At 38.4% G+C, this 19333-nt stretch overlaps 1 protein-coding gene across 1 annotated transcript in view; it reads right to left on the bottom strand.

The window, feature by feature from the left end:
• Window positions 1-19333, bottom strand: part of ITPR2 (inositol 1,4,5-trisphosphate receptor type 2) — a 436558-nt gene that overhangs the window by 94302 nt on the left and 322923 nt on the right. The window contains exon 46 of the mRNA XM_045828972.1: window positions 1379-1486. Coding sequence (XP_045684928.1) covers window positions 1379-1486 — 108 coding nt within the window. The remainder of the gene's footprint in view (window positions 1-1378; window positions 1487-19333) is intronic.

Here is a 19333-nt window from a genome sequence, read left to right as displayed (position 1 = left end):
CACAGTGAGACGAAATGGATGAACATGTGGAGAAAGGAGGGGTGACCTTTCTGAGCAGGCCATACGAGGTGGTCTTTGAACCAGCATGAGAATCTGTAGAGAGTAAAATGTTCGGTGGATGTTTACCTAATTTATGTATTCACAGCTAAACCTTTCCTCACTGCTGGGAAACCAGTAACAGACCAACTTCAACAGCAGCTCCCATCTCTCCCACACAGGTACTAACCCAACCCCCACCTCTGGGTTACTCAGTGTACCTGCTGTTCCTGATCTCTTCTAACCATCCAACTTTGTATTTTGGCTTCTGGGACCTTCCTCGGAACCTTGGTGCTTTGATGCTCTATTTCTATCAATGTCTCCAGCTTCCTGACCTTGTCAGCCCCCTTGTTCCTAAGCACCTGACGTAGTGAGTGATATTTTGCTGCAGGTCCAGCTCATGGTGTTTCCATTAGGTCAAGTCTCCCGCAAGAGCTACAGCACTATTAAAGTTTATAAATATTACTAAGGGATCCATTGTGAGACACAAGATAATGTTCATTATTCCAAAGGTTGGGCAATGGTAAGCTGTAAGATATAGTGATTATATATCTTAGGAATTAATAGCAGTGATGCCCATCATACAATCTGCTGAAAACTAAAATATGTCTGCCAGAGTGAATGAATGTATGAATGTAAATTACTAGTGACAAGTGTCAACTACTGTACTTGTGCTTCTGCCTGATTAGTTCTACCTACTAGTGTCCAAATGATACCATAGCTAGTCAATGACAGCCAGATGGGTCCCCAACACATAATGATAAGTCTGTGTTGACACGTACTCCTGATCTGCCACTGGCCATTAAAGAATGTCTCATTTATGGGGGCGGGGAGGGAGGTCAATTGTTGCATACTGAAAATGAAAACTTTTAAACCATCCAAGTTTATGCTACCAACATGGAAATTTTATTAGTGTCTTCTGTGTTTCATATACTTCTGAATACTTTCTGACAGAGATCTCTATTTTAATAAGCCTCCTATAGTTTTTTAAAAAGATATCTCTTCTTAAATGATAGCTTCTATTAAAGTAATCTTGTCTCTAAAACAACACTGCTCTGAAATAACTGCTTCCATGACCGAAGCAAAACAGAATAAAAATCACCTTATTAGTACAAAAGAAAACTTAAATATAGTATTGGTCAAAAAATAAAGACAACTTTGATAAATGTGCATCTCAAATTTTTATAGATCATTCCTCATATCTTGTCTTTTAGTATATACTTTTATAGCTTATATCAATTTTGCTTCATTATCCTAGGAAACAATTATAAAAATAGTCTGAAATAAAAGGGAAATATATCTTTTCACAGTCGGTCTCTTTCAAGCAATAATAGATTGTTACCTCAATCTGTGCGGTGTGGTTGGCATAATACTTTAAGGCTTCATCTCCATCATCTGGATCTGACCCTGGTTTGAGCATCTGCTGTAATAATTTGTTGTGACGGGCCAACTAGAGGAAAAAAGAGGGAAAAAAAAGGTTTTAGATATTTCCCCTTTCCTGGAGACACACTTTGAAATGACTTTGTCTACGTATGCACATAGCTTCACAGTTCTGGGGTTAATGGGAATTAATTACATTTCAGGAAAGTATGTCTATTTGAAAGGCATAAAAAATTAATTCACAGGGATTGGCTATTCCTACATCAATCATATTTTAATAACATATGTACATGTTCTTAGCACAAGAAAACTATGTCTTCTCCACTCAATTAATATATGTTGATTAAATTTATACCTTTCATAAATGTACAATTGTGTCAGGAAAAAGGAAATCCCAGTGACATATAACTCATATTCCCCATAATAAATTTAAACTAGATGAACATGTACAACAACTTGGTCAACAGTGTGATAATCCCATGTGTATGGTACCAATATCAATGGCAGCTTCCTATATGCACATAAATAGGCAGCTATATTTCAGAAGAGTTTCTCTTATGGTGTCTAATTAAAGCTCTGTGTTAAGTTTGTACTGAACTCCTTTGTTTCTCATATTCATACGTCAAAATTGGCACTTGGTGGGCACATATCTCAGTTTTATTATAATTACAACTTAACATTTAAAAACCAAAAATCTCACCATAAATTATAAACCACTGTTAGTAGAAGTAATCTCTCTCATTTGAATGTCTATGGCATTTGTTGGCTAATTCTCTTACTTTCTAGATAACTAACACATACTGCCTTCACTATTTTATGGATATCTTAAACTATTCTTGAAACCTGGAAATTTCTTTAATGTTTCAGATATTCTATTTATGCTTCAAGTTCCCTGAGGGCTTCTAGTAACAAAGACTCTCCATATAACATTTTATTCCTAACGCAGTTCCTATCTCTTACTCTGTGCCAGTCACTACCCTAAATAGTCATGTACGTGATCTCATTTGACACTACTGAGAAATCCTGGGTTGGCACTCTTATTATCCCCATTTTATAGATGGGGAAACTAAGGCATAGAGCATTTAAAAGACTTGTCTGTGATAACATAGCTAGAAAATAATAGAGCCAGTATTGAACTCAAGCAGTGTAGTTTCAGAATCAGTATTTTATCAACATTACAGAGCAATAAATAAGTCTTTGTATCATTCATGGAATGCTAATTCACATTGTGATTATAGAGAATGGAAATAAATTTTAAACAATAATCCAGAACTTGTGTAACCAAATAAATATTATCTTTGTAAGTGATAATTTGGTAACTTAAATATTCATGCCATTGATGCTGCTTTCGAGTAAGTCATTTTTGAAACTATTTTTTCAGAATTGACTTTTAGGAATATTTATAAATCACTCAAAAATCCATTTTCTGTTTTATATTTACATTTTATTTTTTACTAAATGTGAATTATACACATTTTTATTTTAAAGTACAGTCATTTAACTTGTGACTTGTAGGTGCTTTCAAAACTCTAAATGCATTTCAAAATAAAATTACTGTAGTCATTTAAAATCATTAGCATATATTTAAAGAAGGGCTGGTTCTTGAAGATAAAGCTAGCCTGATTTGTTTACAGGCTGAATCAGGGACTTGAGAAAAAGAGAGGAGTTAAGGATAACTCCAAAATTATTAACCTGAGCAACTAAAAGTTTAGAAATGCCACTTAATAAGGAAAACTGCAGCAGGAGCATATTTAGGGGAAAAAAGCAGGACTTTGGTTTTGGACACAAGAAGCTAATGACATCATCCAGGAGGAGATGACCAGCAAGCTGCTGTGCATGTTTGTCAAGCGTGCTGGGCAGAGGTCAGGGCTGGATCATCAGTACAGGGCTGATAGTTAACATCATAAGCGTTAATGAGATCCCTAAAAGTATGCTTAAACAGAGAAAAAAGAACCAAGGATCTCCAGTACAAGTTAGGAAGATGAGTGGCCTCATCAAAGAAGACTGAGAAAGTTGAGCCAGCGAGGCACAAACAAAACCAGTGAGACAAAGTGCCCTGGCAACCAAAGAAAGAAAGAGCTTCAGGATGCAGGGAGTGATCTGATCACCTGTGTCAGATACTGCTGACTGTCTAATCAAGTGAGGACTGGGGAATGGCCACTGGTTTTAGCAGCTTGGAAGTCACTGGTAACCTTGACAGTAGCATTTTCAGGGAGTGATGGACTCCAAAACCTATGTATTAAGTTTAAATAAGTGCAGGAGGATAGGAAGTCAAAAACAATGTGAACGGGCAACTCTTGAAAAGCACTCCTGGGGAGCCGAGAAATAGGGTGGTAGCTAGAGAAATGGATAATGCATAAGGGAGGGTTTTCAAAAGATGGATATTATAATATCATGTTTGTTTAATTTTTGAGAGAAATGAAGCATTTGCTAGAGTAACATCTTAACTAGGTAAGAATGGAATCATCTAGTATGTAAATGGAAGTGTTTGTCCTAGACAGAAACACATTCACCCAGTGATGGCCAGTACACATGTTTGTGAGGCCAGTCAATGAAGCTGGTAAGCATGTTTGTGTGTTTTTCTCCAGAGGTTCAGCTGTCTGTTTCCTGCCATAAGGCATTTAAGTAGGCACATGGAGTCTAAGTGGAATAAGGAAGGGAGTGAAGCCATGAGGGACAAAGAAAGGTGGTAGGATCAATGAATTGTAGCTTCTAATGTTTAAGAAATATATTGGAGCTGAGATGCTAGAAGAATTAGAAGGAATACTACTCAGGAAGGGTTAGTCAGACTGATACACTTGAAATGGAACTTATTGATAAAGTGCAGGGAGCAGTGATTGACAGGTGGACCCACATGTCTATCATCAAGTTGCTTCTCACATGTCCATCACTACCCTTGTCAGAGCCACCTGGAATAGTGCAGTAGCCTTTTAACTATCCCCGTCCTCCATCCTTGGCCTCTGGTGTCTAACCTTAACACAGGAGCCGACATGATCAGATCCTTGTGATCAGATCACGCCTCTTCGGCTCAAATGCCTCTGAAGGCTGCCATCTCCTTTAGCGTGAGAGCCAGGTCTTCACCAGGGCCGATAAGGACCACAGAATCTGGCCCGGCTATCTTTCTGAACTCCCCACAGTCCCAACCACACTGGGCTCCTAACCATTCCTTCAACCTGAGAAGTGTGTTTCCATCTCAAGAATTCACAGTTGCTGTCCCCTTTGCCTGGATTCCCTTCCTCCAGACAGCTGCATGGCTTGCTTCCTCACTTACTTCAGGGCACCTTTTAAATACTGTCTTATCAATAACCATGCTGTAAGTAATCCACTTACATACCTTCTCTAACACATCTAATGCCACTTCCTGCTTTACTTTTCCCCACAGCATACTGTGATCTGATATGCCATATGTTATAATCCATCTCTTTATTAACTATCACTCCCATATGAAAGTAGGCTTAGATCCTTCATGACAGAATGGACAGAACTGGAAAGCATTATGTTAAGTGAATAAGCCAGGTGGTGAAAGACAAATACCATATGATCTCACCTATAAAGTAGAACCTAATCAATAAAACAAACAAGTGAGCAAAATAGAACCAGAGGCATGGAAATAAGAACAAATTGACAGTGACCAGAGGGGAGGAGGGTGGGGAATAATGGGGGGAAGAAGGGGAAGGATCAAGATAATGGGGGGGATTGAAAGTGGAAGGTGGGTAGGGTAGAAGAGAATAATGGGAGGGAAATGGGGACAACTATAATTGAACAGCAATAGAAATATATAATATATAGTAAAAAAGAAAAGAAGGAAAGTAGGCTTATGAGAGACATGGAAATAAAGAATAGTCAGACAGTGGCCAGAGTGGGGGAGGGGTGTTATAGGGGAAAGAAGGGGAAGGGTCAAGTCAAAGAACATGTATATATAGGACCCAGGGACATGGACAACAAGGGGGGTGTACTGAATGTGGGAGAGGAGGGTGGGTAGAGCAGGGGAGAGCAATGGGGGGGGGAGGGAAATGGGGACAACTATAATTGAATAACAAAATATTTAAAACTGAAAAAAAAAGACCCAACAAATCTTGGAGGGAAAATGAAGGATCTGAAATTGTGAGCACTTTAGTTAGAGGAAATTTAAAGAAGCATTCATAGCCCACCATTTTTTGATAAATGTCTATACAGATACCTCATAATATGGAGCAGCAAACCTTTAGTAAGATAAGAAACAAATTCAGTGGAACTAAATGGTATAGACTAATTTATGTCATTATCACCACTGAAATAGGTGATAAAACTCCACCTTCCTGAAATATAAATTCATGATATACCAAAAAAGAGAAAAGTAGGTTTATGTATTAGAGGACATAGATTTTCATCTGTTTGGTTCACTGATACATTTCCAATGCTTAGTCCAGTGTCTGGTACACAGTAGATGCTCAATGTATATTTGTTTAATACCTTGGATATAAGTATTAGAACTCTTACATCTTAAGTAAAAGATACATTTTCAAGGTGAGGCATTCACTTGAATACTTTCTCATAAACGTATTTATTAAAAAGCATTTCCTTCTTTAAAGTCATTTTATAACAGGGGTGTCAAATTCATTTTCACCAGGGGCCATGTCAGCCTCGAGGTTGCATTCACAGGGCCAAATGTAATTTTATGACTGTATAAATGTAACTAATCCTTAATAGTTAAGTGAGAGTTTGGTGCTACCATCAGGCAGAAACAAGGTGCCAGGCCAAATAAAACAAGGTAGAGGGACAGATTCGGCCCATGGGCCTTGGGTTTGCTACCTGTGCTTTATAATGTCAAAAATTACTATGATTATTTTAAGAAACCAATAATGTTATTTTATGTGACATGATAGTGAAAATCTATACTCATAATTTTCATTGAGTATATTCTGACTCAGAGAAACATAGTAGGTCTTCCCTTTTTCTTATAGCCTTAATGAGATGACTCCATATTTGTCTTGTCTTATTGTAAATAAGTAGCACTCTAACAGGCACTTAAAAATGCCTAGGATTTCCTTCACATGTTCAAACATTTAACATAATATTTGCTTTCATGATTATACAAATAATCTATACATAGCTTGGAAATTTTGAAATATATAATAATAAAACAGAATCCAAATAATTGCATCACTTTTTTCTACCTGGATATCTTTTATATACTTTGAAACTGAGAACCTTTTCTGGCAGCTGTCAGGAAGCAGGATGGGTGGATGGGGAGACTGAGCAAAAAAGAAAAAAAAAAGAGAAAGAACTCATGGACAGGAACAGCAGCATGGTGATTGATGGGGGAGGGTGGAGGTAGAGGAGGGAAAGAGGGATAAATGGTGATGGAAAAAAAGTAAATAAATAAGTCTATATATTTTTTTTTAAAAAGAACCTTTCCTGACAAAGCGGCCTAGTTTTGTCTTCCTTGTTCTGTGTTCAGATAGTGCCCTGTGCATACCTAGATACTAAAATTTCTGATATTATAACTTAGGAACAATGATTTCTGTCAAGTGGGCTGTGACATCATCAAGGAAGAGGGTCTGGTCTTACCTCTATATTCTTAAAGCCAAAAATAGAGCTTGACACATCAAATAGACTCAATAAATTTTTGCAGAATCAATTAAGAAATGGGTTAATTCATGACATTTATTATGCATTTGAGTGGACAAGGACTCTTAAATATCAATGAACTATCTCTGTTTCTTCTTTGATAAAAGAGAAAGGCCAGAAAAATCTAATTAGACATGAGTTAATGGGAGAATTCTAGTGTTTGCAGAAATAAAATATTTTAATATTTTTTCTTCTTTCATGGTTATTCATGTACTTATACCCCTCCTGCTAGATTGTGAGTTATTTGGAGAGGGAGGAACCGAGTACTCTTCAAACATTGAACAGAAACCTATATGAAGCAAAGATAACATTCCCGTTATGTAGACAAAGTACAAAAGACGTGAAGAATATCTCAATGATTCTGAAATGTGTCAAAATGTCTGGTACCAATACAGAGCATTCCTGGTCCAAATTTACAGTTTACTAAAAGCATAGTACAAATTCTCAGATATCAATTAACATATGCCAAACAGCTTTAAAAATATTTAGCCTCCTAGACATGTAAGTCTATTACAAATAGTATGTAGCATGGCCACAATGCCTACCAAAGACATCAGTTTTTCTTTAGTAATGGGTTCTGTAGCCACATTTTGTTTACTATCCCCTGTCGTGTGCTTCTTTCTATGGCTAAATAAAGAGAACAAGGCTAGGACCCAAAGAAACAATAGCATCATTTACTTTTAAATGCTTTGGAAACCAATGGTGAAAACACTTGGTAAGTTTCTGGACACGGACAGCACATCTGTAGAGAGCCATCACAGTAAGAAATCTAATTTAAATACTAATTAAAAACTGAACGACAGCTAATGAAGACACTCAAGACAGCCATCTATGATACCCACCTCTGCCTGACAGAGACCCTCACAACAGGACTTGGAATTCACTGGTGTCACTGTACAACACGGCCTGAAAACTACCTAGCCAACAATCAATATCAGTAATAATGAGAGCCTGAACGTGGGCAGCAGCACCGCATGCTAAAAGAGAACAGTGTCACAGGAAAGAACTCTCCGGGTCCTACAAATACTTTTGTGTCATCGACAACAATCTTTATTAGGCAAAGGAGTAGTAATTGTTTTATGTATTGTGTGGACATGGTGCCTACTTAGTAAGCAGTGCCAAAATAGTTTTACCAATAAATAACTCTTAGCAGCTCATTAATACAAATAGAAAACTAGCCCTGACATAATACACGAGCAGGTCAATGCGTATCTATTAGTGAAGAAGGGCTCAGAAGCATTGGTGGATAGTTAGCTTGAAAAGGAAAATAAAGACACATCACCCACAGGGAAAGATGGCCAATAAAGGCTAGGGAGTATTTCATTTTGTGTTAAAAAGAAAAATCATGTACCTCGTTATTAATCATGACATATTTTTCATTTAAATATGTATACAATGCTAAATAGAAATAAAACATGCATGTGCGTAAAAGGCACACGGACTTGCAAGCACACACATAACCCACAGCAGAGTCTTTGACCAACATCGTGCAGTTCTTTGAACCCCAGATTGGGGAACAGAGATGATTACCTCGGGCTTTTCATGTTTAGTAACAGCTATTTCACATTTATCTTCTTATCGCTGGTATTTTAATGTTCGTTTCCATTTTGGTCCAAGCAAGGATGGAGTAAAAAAATCAAGCAATTGCACTTGAATGATATTCAACAATAATTATTCTTTGGCACTTCTCATCTGCGAAGCTTTTCATGCGAGTTCTACTTTTATTAATTGGTAAAATTGATAAGGCAACTGCCTTTCCAAAGATCACAAAGGGAGCCAGAGCCTGAAGGCAGAATAATTGCCTTCCATGTTCCGGTTAATAATTGTACAATGCTTTTATACCAAACGCTCTTCCTGTTGGAAGCAGAGAGCAATCAACAGAAGAGTGAATGAACTAAAGTTTTACCTATTCCAACATGCTTAAAATACACAAGCCCTATATTTTTGTATGATTTAGTGATCCTGTGTGCAAAGCATAAAACTACTGTGGAATTGCAGAGATTAGTAAGACTTATTTTCTTCTTTTAAACAACCCACTTTCTAGTTGGAGGAATTAAAATGATTACAGAAAAGTAATTAATATGAGGGAAAATAAGGGCAGAAAGACAAGGACTCATGTTGGGTTTATGGCTTTCAAAAAACAATCACGCAGGAAGTGCAACTAATAAAGGTTTTAAGCAATGTATAAAATATTCCTAAGTAGCGAGGGGAGAGAGAAGATGGTATGAGGAAACCATTCTGCCTGGAGAAGGGTCTGCATGAAAATGGTCACGAGGGATCGGGAGTGGGAGACAGGCCAAGAATTCGGAGCCATGCTCAGTGCCCACACGAGGGGTCTGGCTAGAGAAGACTGCTGTGGGTTGAACCATTTCCACCAAAAAGATACATTCAAGATCTAACTCCTAGTACTTGTGACTGTGACTGATACAGTGACGTTAAAATGAGATCATACTGGATTAAGGTAGGCTCGAATCCAATGAATAGTATCCTTGTACCAAGAGGCAAATTGGAACACAGACACACACACACAGGGAGAATAACATTTGATGATGGGAGAGACTGAAGTGATACAAGCCAAGGAACACCAAGATGTGCTGGCAATCAGCAGAGGCTAAGAAGAGGCAGGGAAGGATCCTACCCTGGAACCTGCAGAGAGAGCATGGCCCTGCTGACACTGGGATCAAGGACTTCTAGCCTCGAAGTGTGCAAGAGTAAATGCCTGACGTTATAAGATAGCAAGTTTGGGGTAATATGTTATGGAAGCCCTGGGAAGCTGTCTTAGTCTGTTTGGGCTATTGTAACAAAAAATACCATAGACTGGGTAATTTCCAAGTCACAGAAATTTATTTCTCACATTTCTGGAGGCTGAAAGATCAAGATGAAGGCACCACCACATCTGGTGTCCAGGAAGGCTCCTTCCTCATGACTAGATGTCTTCTCACTATCAGCTCACTGGCAGAGAAAACAAGGAGACTGGGATCTCTCTCCAGTCTCCTTTACAAGGGCACAAACCCCATTCAGGAGGGCTCACCATCACAACCTAATCACCCTCAAAGGCCCCTCCTCCAAAACACCAGCACATCGGGCACTGCGATTCAACAAATGCATTTAGGGGGGACACAAATGTTCAGTCTACAGCAGAAGCTAGTACAAATACAACCCATAAAGGGATTTTTCTTCTAACTGTGGCAGGATAAACTGACATCTTCTTACCCATTCTCTCTGCTTCTATTAGAAAAGGAATTTGGGGACTAGAGAGAATCCATTTGGGAATGGCAGCCCATCTGTCCAGAGCTACTCTCAGTGCTGTGAGGTCCTTTTGAAGAAAATAACCCAGAGAAGAAATAACTATTCCTAACAGGGGTGTCCAACCTTTTGGTGTCTCCAGGCCACACTGGAAGAAGAAGAGTTGTCTTGGGCCACATATTAAATACATTGCTACACGTAATCACACAAAAAACCCTCATAATGTTTTAAGCAAATTTACGATTTTTGTGTTGGGCCACATTCACAGCCATGCTGGGCTGCATGTGGCCCATGGGCCACAGGTTGGACACTCCTGCTAGAATGTTGATGCCAGAATCATTATTCTTCTGGGAGTAGGGTTGAAGACATCTAAAGAAGAATAGTCTTTTTCACATGAGACATTTCAGCTGTGTGGTCTCAGCAAGAAATTACTCACTGTGGCAGGGGATGTTTGCCGGCTTAGAGACATTAGGAGGAAATGAGCTTCAGGCATTCCTACCAGAGAGGAGCCCACCCTTTCCACTTCAGTCAGCAGAACTGAAGCTCTGGGAAATCCCCAGCAATATCCAGTTCAAGTCTGAGGTTCTGAAGGGCTTGGTTCTCAAGGCGGAAATGGTGGTGTTTCCCAAAGGAGAGGAGTGAGAGCATGAGTGAGCGGGGAGGAGGGGTAATGTGAGGGGAGAGAAAATCCCGAAGAGTGTCAGAGACTGGTTATGGAAAGCAGATGACAGTCCTGATTCTCCACCAAACAGTGTAAGGGAATAGATCAGCTGCAAGAAGTAACAAATCTCAGTCTTTCTTAAAATGTTACTTCCTCTTTTTCTCTTTTTTCTCTTTCCCAGATTCCTTGTTCCCTAGCCCAATACATATTGTCTTGAGAAGAATTTGAATGGAGAATGAATGAAAAGAAAAAGAAACATGTTCATTTTTCTGGATTTTCAAAATAGGCTCTTGAAAATTCAAAAAGAAAGCCCCAAAGAAAGTACGGCCAAGAGGAAAGCGGCAATGAGCAGGTAGGAGAATAGAGAGGGTGTTCATTCAGAGGAACAGCATGTGCAAGAGAGCACACAAACTCCTGAGCACCTTGAGAGGCAGCTGTGGAGGATTTGTTGACCAGCAGACCACAGGGCTGCAGACCCAAGCAAAGCATGAGCCCTCAAGACTGTTTCCTCTCGTCACAGTCAAATACTCAGGACCTTAGGGGAGTAAAAAACTGGTGCCTTCCCTGCCCCCACAGTACAGAAGGAGGGACCCTAGAACACCAGCATTACCATTCACCATAGAATTCTTATCTAAGGAATTTAAAAAACATAGGTTTTATTTATTTACTATCGAAAATAAATTACTTTTTTCCTAGAGGTCAGGTTATTATTTCCATTACAATGGTGGCCAAACGAAGGCAAAGATATGTACAAATGACAAGAAATTCACCAATTTTTAAAACTAATTTTCAGAGGACTAGATGCCTATTCATTAGGGTCTGTCTGAAACTACAGGAAAATCAATAAAAAATTTAGTGATTACAGTAAATAAATGTTTGACAGCTCAACCCTTGATGTGAGGCAAGGTAGCAGACACAAAAAAAACACAGTAAATGGCAATAAACAACCCATTTTTAAATGATGTGAGGTAGTAAGTTATTCTTGCACTATGCTTTTCATATAAAGCATTACAAATTGTTGTGATGAAGAATCTAGCTTTTCCACTGATTGCTAATATTCATCATAACAGGAAGGTTCTCAAAGTATGGTCTCTATGTCAGCTGCATCAGTGTTGCCTGAGAATTTGTTAGAAATGAAAATTCTTGGGCCCATCTTGGACCTTCATCAGAAATTCTGGGTGTGGGGCCTGTTTTAACAAGCCATGCAGGGGATTACAATCCCGCTGCCATAGGAGAACCATGGACCAAATAGATTTTATCATCAGGAGTGTCCAACCCCCCGCCCACGGGCTGCATGCGGCCGAGGATGACCATGAATGCAGCCCAACACACAATCGTAAATTTATTGAAAACCTTTTTTTGGTTCATCAGTTTCCATGAGTGTTTGTGTATTTAATGTGTGGCCCAAGACAACTCTTCTTCTTCCAGTGTGGCCCAGAGACAACAAAAGGCTGGACATCCCTGATAGATTCTTGACAGGAAATCCATTATTTTTAAAATCTAAAGTTAAACATAAAAAAGTAACTGTTTTTAAAGTTTTTTTCTTTTATGACTCAGGAAAAATGTAAACATTCTGACACTCTTAATAACAGTAAATACTTTTCTAAATAAATTTTTCAAAACAATTGAAATTAGACATAAAAATATTTTCTTTACTTAAAAAATGTGGCTATTTATTACTTATAGCTTCCAATTTCTGAGCTGACTTTGCTCTTTTAAAAAGCTCTTTGTAGAAGTTCTGGCCAAAATGGAGGCATAGGTGGATACACTTCACCTCCTCACACAACAACAACAAAAAAGGAAAGAACCAATTTGAAAACAAAAACCTGTCAAAACTGCCAGAAAATCAAACTGTATGGCAGTCCAACAACCAAGGACTTAAAGGAGAAACATTCATCCAAGCTGGCAGGAGGCGCGAAGATGGACAGTGGAAGCAGAGAGGAAGTGCGGCAAGGCAGCAGCTGGTGGACCAGGAGGGCGAGGTGGTGGCTGGCAGACTGGGTGGTCCCACATTTGGGTGCAGATAGCTGAGAGGAATAACTGGGCAGCAAGACAGACCATGTAACCCAGGGTTCCAACACAGGCAAAATGAAGCCTCACCACCTTTAACAGTAAAAACCTGTGGGGGTTGTGGTGGCGGTGGTGGGAGAAAATGCCAGTCTCTTGAAAGCGGGTGAGCTGAGCAAGCAGTATTGTTGCTTCTCTGACCCCTCCCCCACATATAGCACCACAAAACAGTGAACTGGGTTGCCTCATCCTGGCAAATACCTAAGTCTCCACCCCCTACAAACAACAGGTATGCTGAGGCAAAGAAATATGGCCCAACTGAAGGAACAGGTCAAAGCTCTAAAGTAGAACTAAGTGGCAAGGAGATAGACAACCTACAGATGCAGAGTTCAAAACACTGGTAATCAGGATGCTCACAGAAATTATTGAGTATGGCTGTAAAATAAAGGAAGAAGTGAAGGCTATACAAAGTGAAATAAAGCAAAATATACAGGGAACCAACAGTGAAGGGAAGGAAACTGGGACTCAAATCAATGATTTGGAACAAAAGGAAGAGATAAACACTCAACCAAATCAGGCTGAAGAAACAAGAATTCAAAAAAAATGAGGAAAGGCTGAGGAACGTCTGGGACAACTTTAAACATTCCAACATCCGAATCATAGGGGCACCAGAAGGAGAAGAGGAAGAGCACAAAATTGAAAACTAATTTGAAAAAATAATGGAGAACTTCTCCAAACTGATGAAGGAAATAGAGTAATAAGTCCAGGAAGCTCAGAGAGTCCCAAACAAGTTGGACTCAAAGAGGAACACATCAAGACACATCATAATTAAATTGCCAAATATTAAAGACAAGGAGAGAATCTTAAAAGCAGCAAGAGAAAAAAAGAGTTACCTACAAAGGAGCACCCATAAGACTATCAGCTTATTTCTCAAAAGAAACCTTGAAGGCAGGAAGGGGCTGGAAAGTATTCAAAGTCATGAAAAGCAAGGACCTACAGCAAAGATTTCTCTATCCACAAAAGTTTCACTTAGAATGGAAAGGCAGATAAAGTGCTTCTCAGATAAAGTCAAGTTAAGGAGTTCATCATCTCCAACCCCTTATATATCTGAAAAGTGTTTTTTTTTAATATTTTTATTTATTTATTTTTAGAGAGAGGGGGAGGGAGGGAGAAAGAGGGAGAAAAACATCAATGTGTAGTTGCCTCTCATTTGCCCCCTACTGGGGACCTAGTCTGCAACCTAGGCATGTGCTCTAGACTAGGAATCAAACCAGTGACCCTTTGATTTGCAGGCCAGCACTCAATTCATTGAGCCACACCAGCTAGGGCTTATTATATGAAATGTTAAAGGGACTTATCTAAGAAAAAGAAAAAGATCAAAACTATGAACAGTAAAATGACAACAAACTCACAGCTATCAATAGCTGAACCTAAAAACCAAAGGAAAAACAATAAGCAAACAACTAGAACAGAAACAGAATCATAGAAATGGAGATCACAAGTGGGGGAGGGGAAGGGGAAGAATAGGCAAAAAGGTACAGGGAATAAGAAGCAAAATTGGTAGGCACAAAACAGACGAGGGGAAGTTAAGAATAGGTAGGAAATGGAGAAGCCAAAGAACTTATATGTGTGGCCCATAGACATGAACTGGAGGCGGGGAGGAGAATGCTGGAGGGAGGGGGGTGGAAGGGGATAAAGGGGAGAAAAATATGGGACAACTCTAATAGCATAATCAATAGAATATACTTCTAAAAAAATCCAGTGATGAGGTATGGACAGTGGGGGGCAGGGGGAGCGCTGGAGGAGTATAGATCAGGGGTCAGCAAACTTTTTTTGTAAAGGAACAAATAGTGAATATTTTAGGCTTTGAAGGCCAGAGGGACTCTGTTTCAACTACTCAACTCTTGCACTGTAGAGCCACAGATGATATCTGTGTTCTAATAAAATGGTATTTATGGCCCTTGCTGGGTGGCTTGGTTAGTTGGAGCATTGCCCCATGCACCAAAGGTTACAGGTTTGATTCCCAGTCAGGGCACATACCTCGGTTGAGGATTTGTTCCCCAGTTGTGGCATGTATGAGAGGCAATCAATCGATGTTTTTCTCTCACATCAATGTTTTTCTCTCCCTCTCTGTCTCTCTCTTCCTGCCCCTGCTACCCTTCTTCCCTCTATAAGAAAATCAATACATGTATCTTAGGGTGAGGATTTTTAAAAAATAGTATTTATGAACACAGAAGTTTGAATTTTATATAATTTACACATCACAAAATATTATTAAAATATTTTTCAACAATTTGCAAAAAAAAGCTCTCTGTAATAAAATCCTACTGAAGTAAAAAATTAGTTTATAAGGAAATTTATATAATTATATGATAAATATATTAATTTATAAGATTATTTCATAAAAAATAAATGAATAAAATTACTTTCTAAAATAAGCTTTTCCTTACAATTATTTAAGTCAAATTTATTCTTTAGTTCCATTTTTTTTTTCAACTAAAACAGGCCATACTTTCACCTCCTTTGATCTATTAGAAGCTATATATAGGGGTATTTTAGTAAGAATATGATTTTAAGGAAAATTCCCATCATTTTACATTTTTTCATGCAAAATTAAATGAAGTATATTGTGTGATTGCTTTTGTGTGATTGGTGTAAGAATATACATCAATATTTTATGACTCACTAAAATCTATATGAAAATAAATTTTATGTAAGTGGCTCTTATCTGAAATTAGTATTTCACAAAATTTTCTATATTAATTATTGTTATAATGTTCTATTAAAAAATAAAATATTTCAAGATGAGAAGCAAGAAGAGACATTCTACATGTTTAGTGGGGTTATCCAAAATATAAGTAAACATTAAAAAAAAAGGTAGGAACTAATCTATAGGAAACTCCTAATGAGATACACTTATCTTGGAGTATTTGTTTTTCTTTTGTAGAATTGATGAAAGATAAACATTTTTCAGACCCTATTTATTTTGGTGTAAATAAAGACAAGTCTTTGAAATTTGTGGGTCTCACTATTCGCATCAAGAAAGCAACGTATTTCTTCAGATCCAGAGATGAAAGGATAATCCTCCTTCAATAGCTTCTTCAAGCATCCAGAAATGAATTTGCTGGGTATCTACTGTCATGTACCCGCCCTAGTGATTTTTCAAATGTGGTTTGGGAAACACTACCAGAACAGAAAAATCATTCTAATATGAGAGATCGTTTCAATATTATTTATTGAAAGGTTATTCAATAAATAAAATAACATTATGTGTATGTGAATTATTATTTATTTGATTTTAAATCTCTCTCACTTAGAATGGAAGCCCTAGAAGGATGGGAATTTTCTTTTGTCACTGTTACGTTCCATGCATCCACAGCACTGTTTAGCACCAAACTGCTCCTTACTAAGTCTTTATCAAATGTGTGTACAGATGGCTGAGTGGACAGAGAGCGATGAATGGCATAGAGTGTTTTTGTTTGTTCAATTTTTAATGATAAATGTGTTTAATTTTCCAAAAGAGATTGAATTTTAGAAAATGTTGAATTTACAATTTGTAAATGTAAAGGATGTTTTAGTTTCTATTGCTAATAGAATAAAGCAATCAGTCATTCACTCACAACATAAAGAAATCAGGAATTATAGCATTGCTTATCTTTTCAAAAGCATTCTGATTCTTTCACTGTTTCCTGTGATTCTTTTCTTCCCCATGGCAACGAGGTGAAAAAAAAAGCCATCTTTATGAGCCCTTTGACCATATTAAAATAGATCTTGTGGTTGACTGGGAAAATTTATAGTCCTTGCTCTCAAAGCAATTGTGGGGGTGAGTGGGCTGATTACAACACTGGGATATCTTTGGTTCTGCCACTGACCTTTCATAGGAACAGGTACAAATCACTTGACCTTTTTATGTCTAATTTATCCAACTGTGAAATAACAGTAATACCTACAATACTCTATCAAAGAGAATTACAGGAACTGTGTTCCTAATGCTCCTAAGTTCCTGAACCAGCCAGGTTCAATGAAGAGCACAGTATCACTATTCTACTCCCTTTGGTGGCAATACCTATTCAAAGAATCAGTCGATTGCTTCTCTGGTGCTCATGGTCTTGACAAAGCCACTTTAAAGTGGGTTAATTAAAGGCTTGGATTTATAAAGATGAGTTCCACAACAGTTCTCACACTGCCAGTGTGCTCAGGGATCCCATCTGAAGCGCACAAATTAGCCAGCTGTAAAATCGGGGGTGGAATATGGGGAATTGAGAAGAAGCAATATGACATAATTTTCAGGAACTTGAAGCTCAATTGCTTGAAAGCGTTTCAACCTCAGGTTGAAGGTTTCTATTTCTAAGTTACATCAGACTGAGAAATATGCTCATGCTACCTCTGTGTTTCACTGTCTCATCAACAGCTGCTTAAAAAAGAGCTAGCTTTTGTTAGAGTGATTCTCAAATGTGAGAGATGTATTGCTCAAGCCAACGTCTGCATTTAAAGGAAAGCCTAAAAAAGGAGGAAATGAGGTGGCAAGGTGAATCTCTCAGCTCTAAGGATTCAGATCAGTTGAATCAAACTGAAAAGAGAATTTTGATCACATAGTTTGTTATTTGTTCAATAGGTGACATCCAACACCCTTTTAAATATTATCTAGTCAGAAGTTAAATTACCCAGGTTGCAAATGGAAAAAAAAAGGGGGTGGGGCAAGCAAAGAAGAGAGAGAGGAAGGGAGAAAACAATTGAGACAGAGTCGTTTAGGAAAAACTTAGTTTCCTTTCTTAAAAAAATATACTGAGGTCCCCAGTTGGGGGTATATGAGAGGCAACCCATCAATCGATGTATCTCTCACACCTTCATGTTTCTCTCCCTCTCTTTCTACCTCCTTCCCTCACTCTAAAAATAAATAAAAATAAAAAATATATATTGCTAACTGGTAGATAAGACATTTAAGGACATAGCTATTACATATAAACATATTGATATTATAAACAAAGGTACTGCCTGCACTAGAAGCTTATTTGGTATTATATGGTGAGTTATCAATAAAGGAAACAATGTTCTCAGATCCATAAAGTATGTTAAAACATAAAGACCCACTTATCCCAACTCAAAACAAAAATAAACTCTCCTTATAACTTAAGCAATCATGAGCTTAATGCAATGATTAGTGTATTCCTTGTAGGTTCATTCAGAAATACCTAATGATGAACCTCTCCTCTGATGTGTACCCAGTGATTCTCTAGGCATTGGGGTTACAACAGTGAACAGATCACACAAACCTCCTGGCCTTTCAGAGCTGACTTGCTGGTGGTGGGTGAGACATAAACTAACCAGCACATGGTGTGTAAAAGTGGGAAAGTGCTAAGAGGGAAATGAAGCAGGAGATGCGAGCAATGAGCACGAGGGGGATGGAGGCAGCCGTTTTAAATCAAATGGTCAGAGACCATTTTAACAGGAACTTTAAAAGCAGAAGAAAACAGCAAACTCAAAGACACAAAGCAGGATTATGTTTCCTGGCTTCGAAGCAGAGCCGTGGTATCACGGTGGCTTAAGCAGGTAAGGAGAAAGGTGGCCAGAGAAGTGGGAAGAGGGGACAGAGGAACCAAGTCACACTGGGAGGCTTTAGAAGGCAATGGAAAAAATTGACTTTGGCTCAGAAACCCAGAAGAATTAGAAGGTTTTGAGTAGAGTGGTGACATAACCGACATGACATTCTTCAGGGTTCAGTGCAGCTGCTGGGCCCGAGAGGACACTAAGAAATGCACGGGTGAACGGAAGTGGGGAGAACAGTTAGACGCTTTTTGCAATGATCTAGGAGAGAGAGGGGGGTGACTCTGGACCAGGTGGTAGTGAAGGATGTGGGCAGATTCTGGAACATTTTGTGCCAGAAAAGGGATGTTGACAGAGGTGGCTAGACAGTAGGATTGTACAGTGGTTAGCATCACAGGCTCTAGACAGACCTGGGTTCAAATCCCTCCTATCGTACTTGTTAACAGAGCCACCATGGGTAAGAAAATTAGCTTCACTAAGCTTCATTTTTGTCTTCTATGAAATAAGGTTAATAACAGTACTTTATTAACATTTAACTCAGTGAGTTATTGTGACAATTTGATGAGACATGTCACCTGAGACAAAGTACTAGATAAATGAGGCAAAATAATAAAAAAGTAAGAATAATCAGGAACACAAACATAAAAAGTCACATATATGTTAGTCAGCATATACTTTTGTTCTATTGAAAGCTACTGAAATGTTTAGTGAAGAGATACACATGGCCAGTGGGCATTTAAAAACAATCCCTCTCACTTCCCTGTGGAAAGTGGATTGACTAGGGCCTTGAATGGAGGCAAACAGACAGGAGCCTGCTGCCATTGTCCAGGCAAGAAACAACAATAGCAG

This window comes from Phyllostomus hastatus, unplaced genomic scaffold (genome assembly GCF_019186645.2).
Source record: "Phyllostomus hastatus isolate PE091 unplaced genomic scaffold, TTU_PhHast_1.1 phas_scaffold_93, whole genome shotgun sequence".
NCBI lineage: Eukaryota > Metazoa > Chordata > Mammalia > Chiroptera > Phyllostomidae > Phyllostomus > Phyllostomus hastatus.
This window is presented reverse-complemented; position numbering and strand designations above follow the sequence as displayed.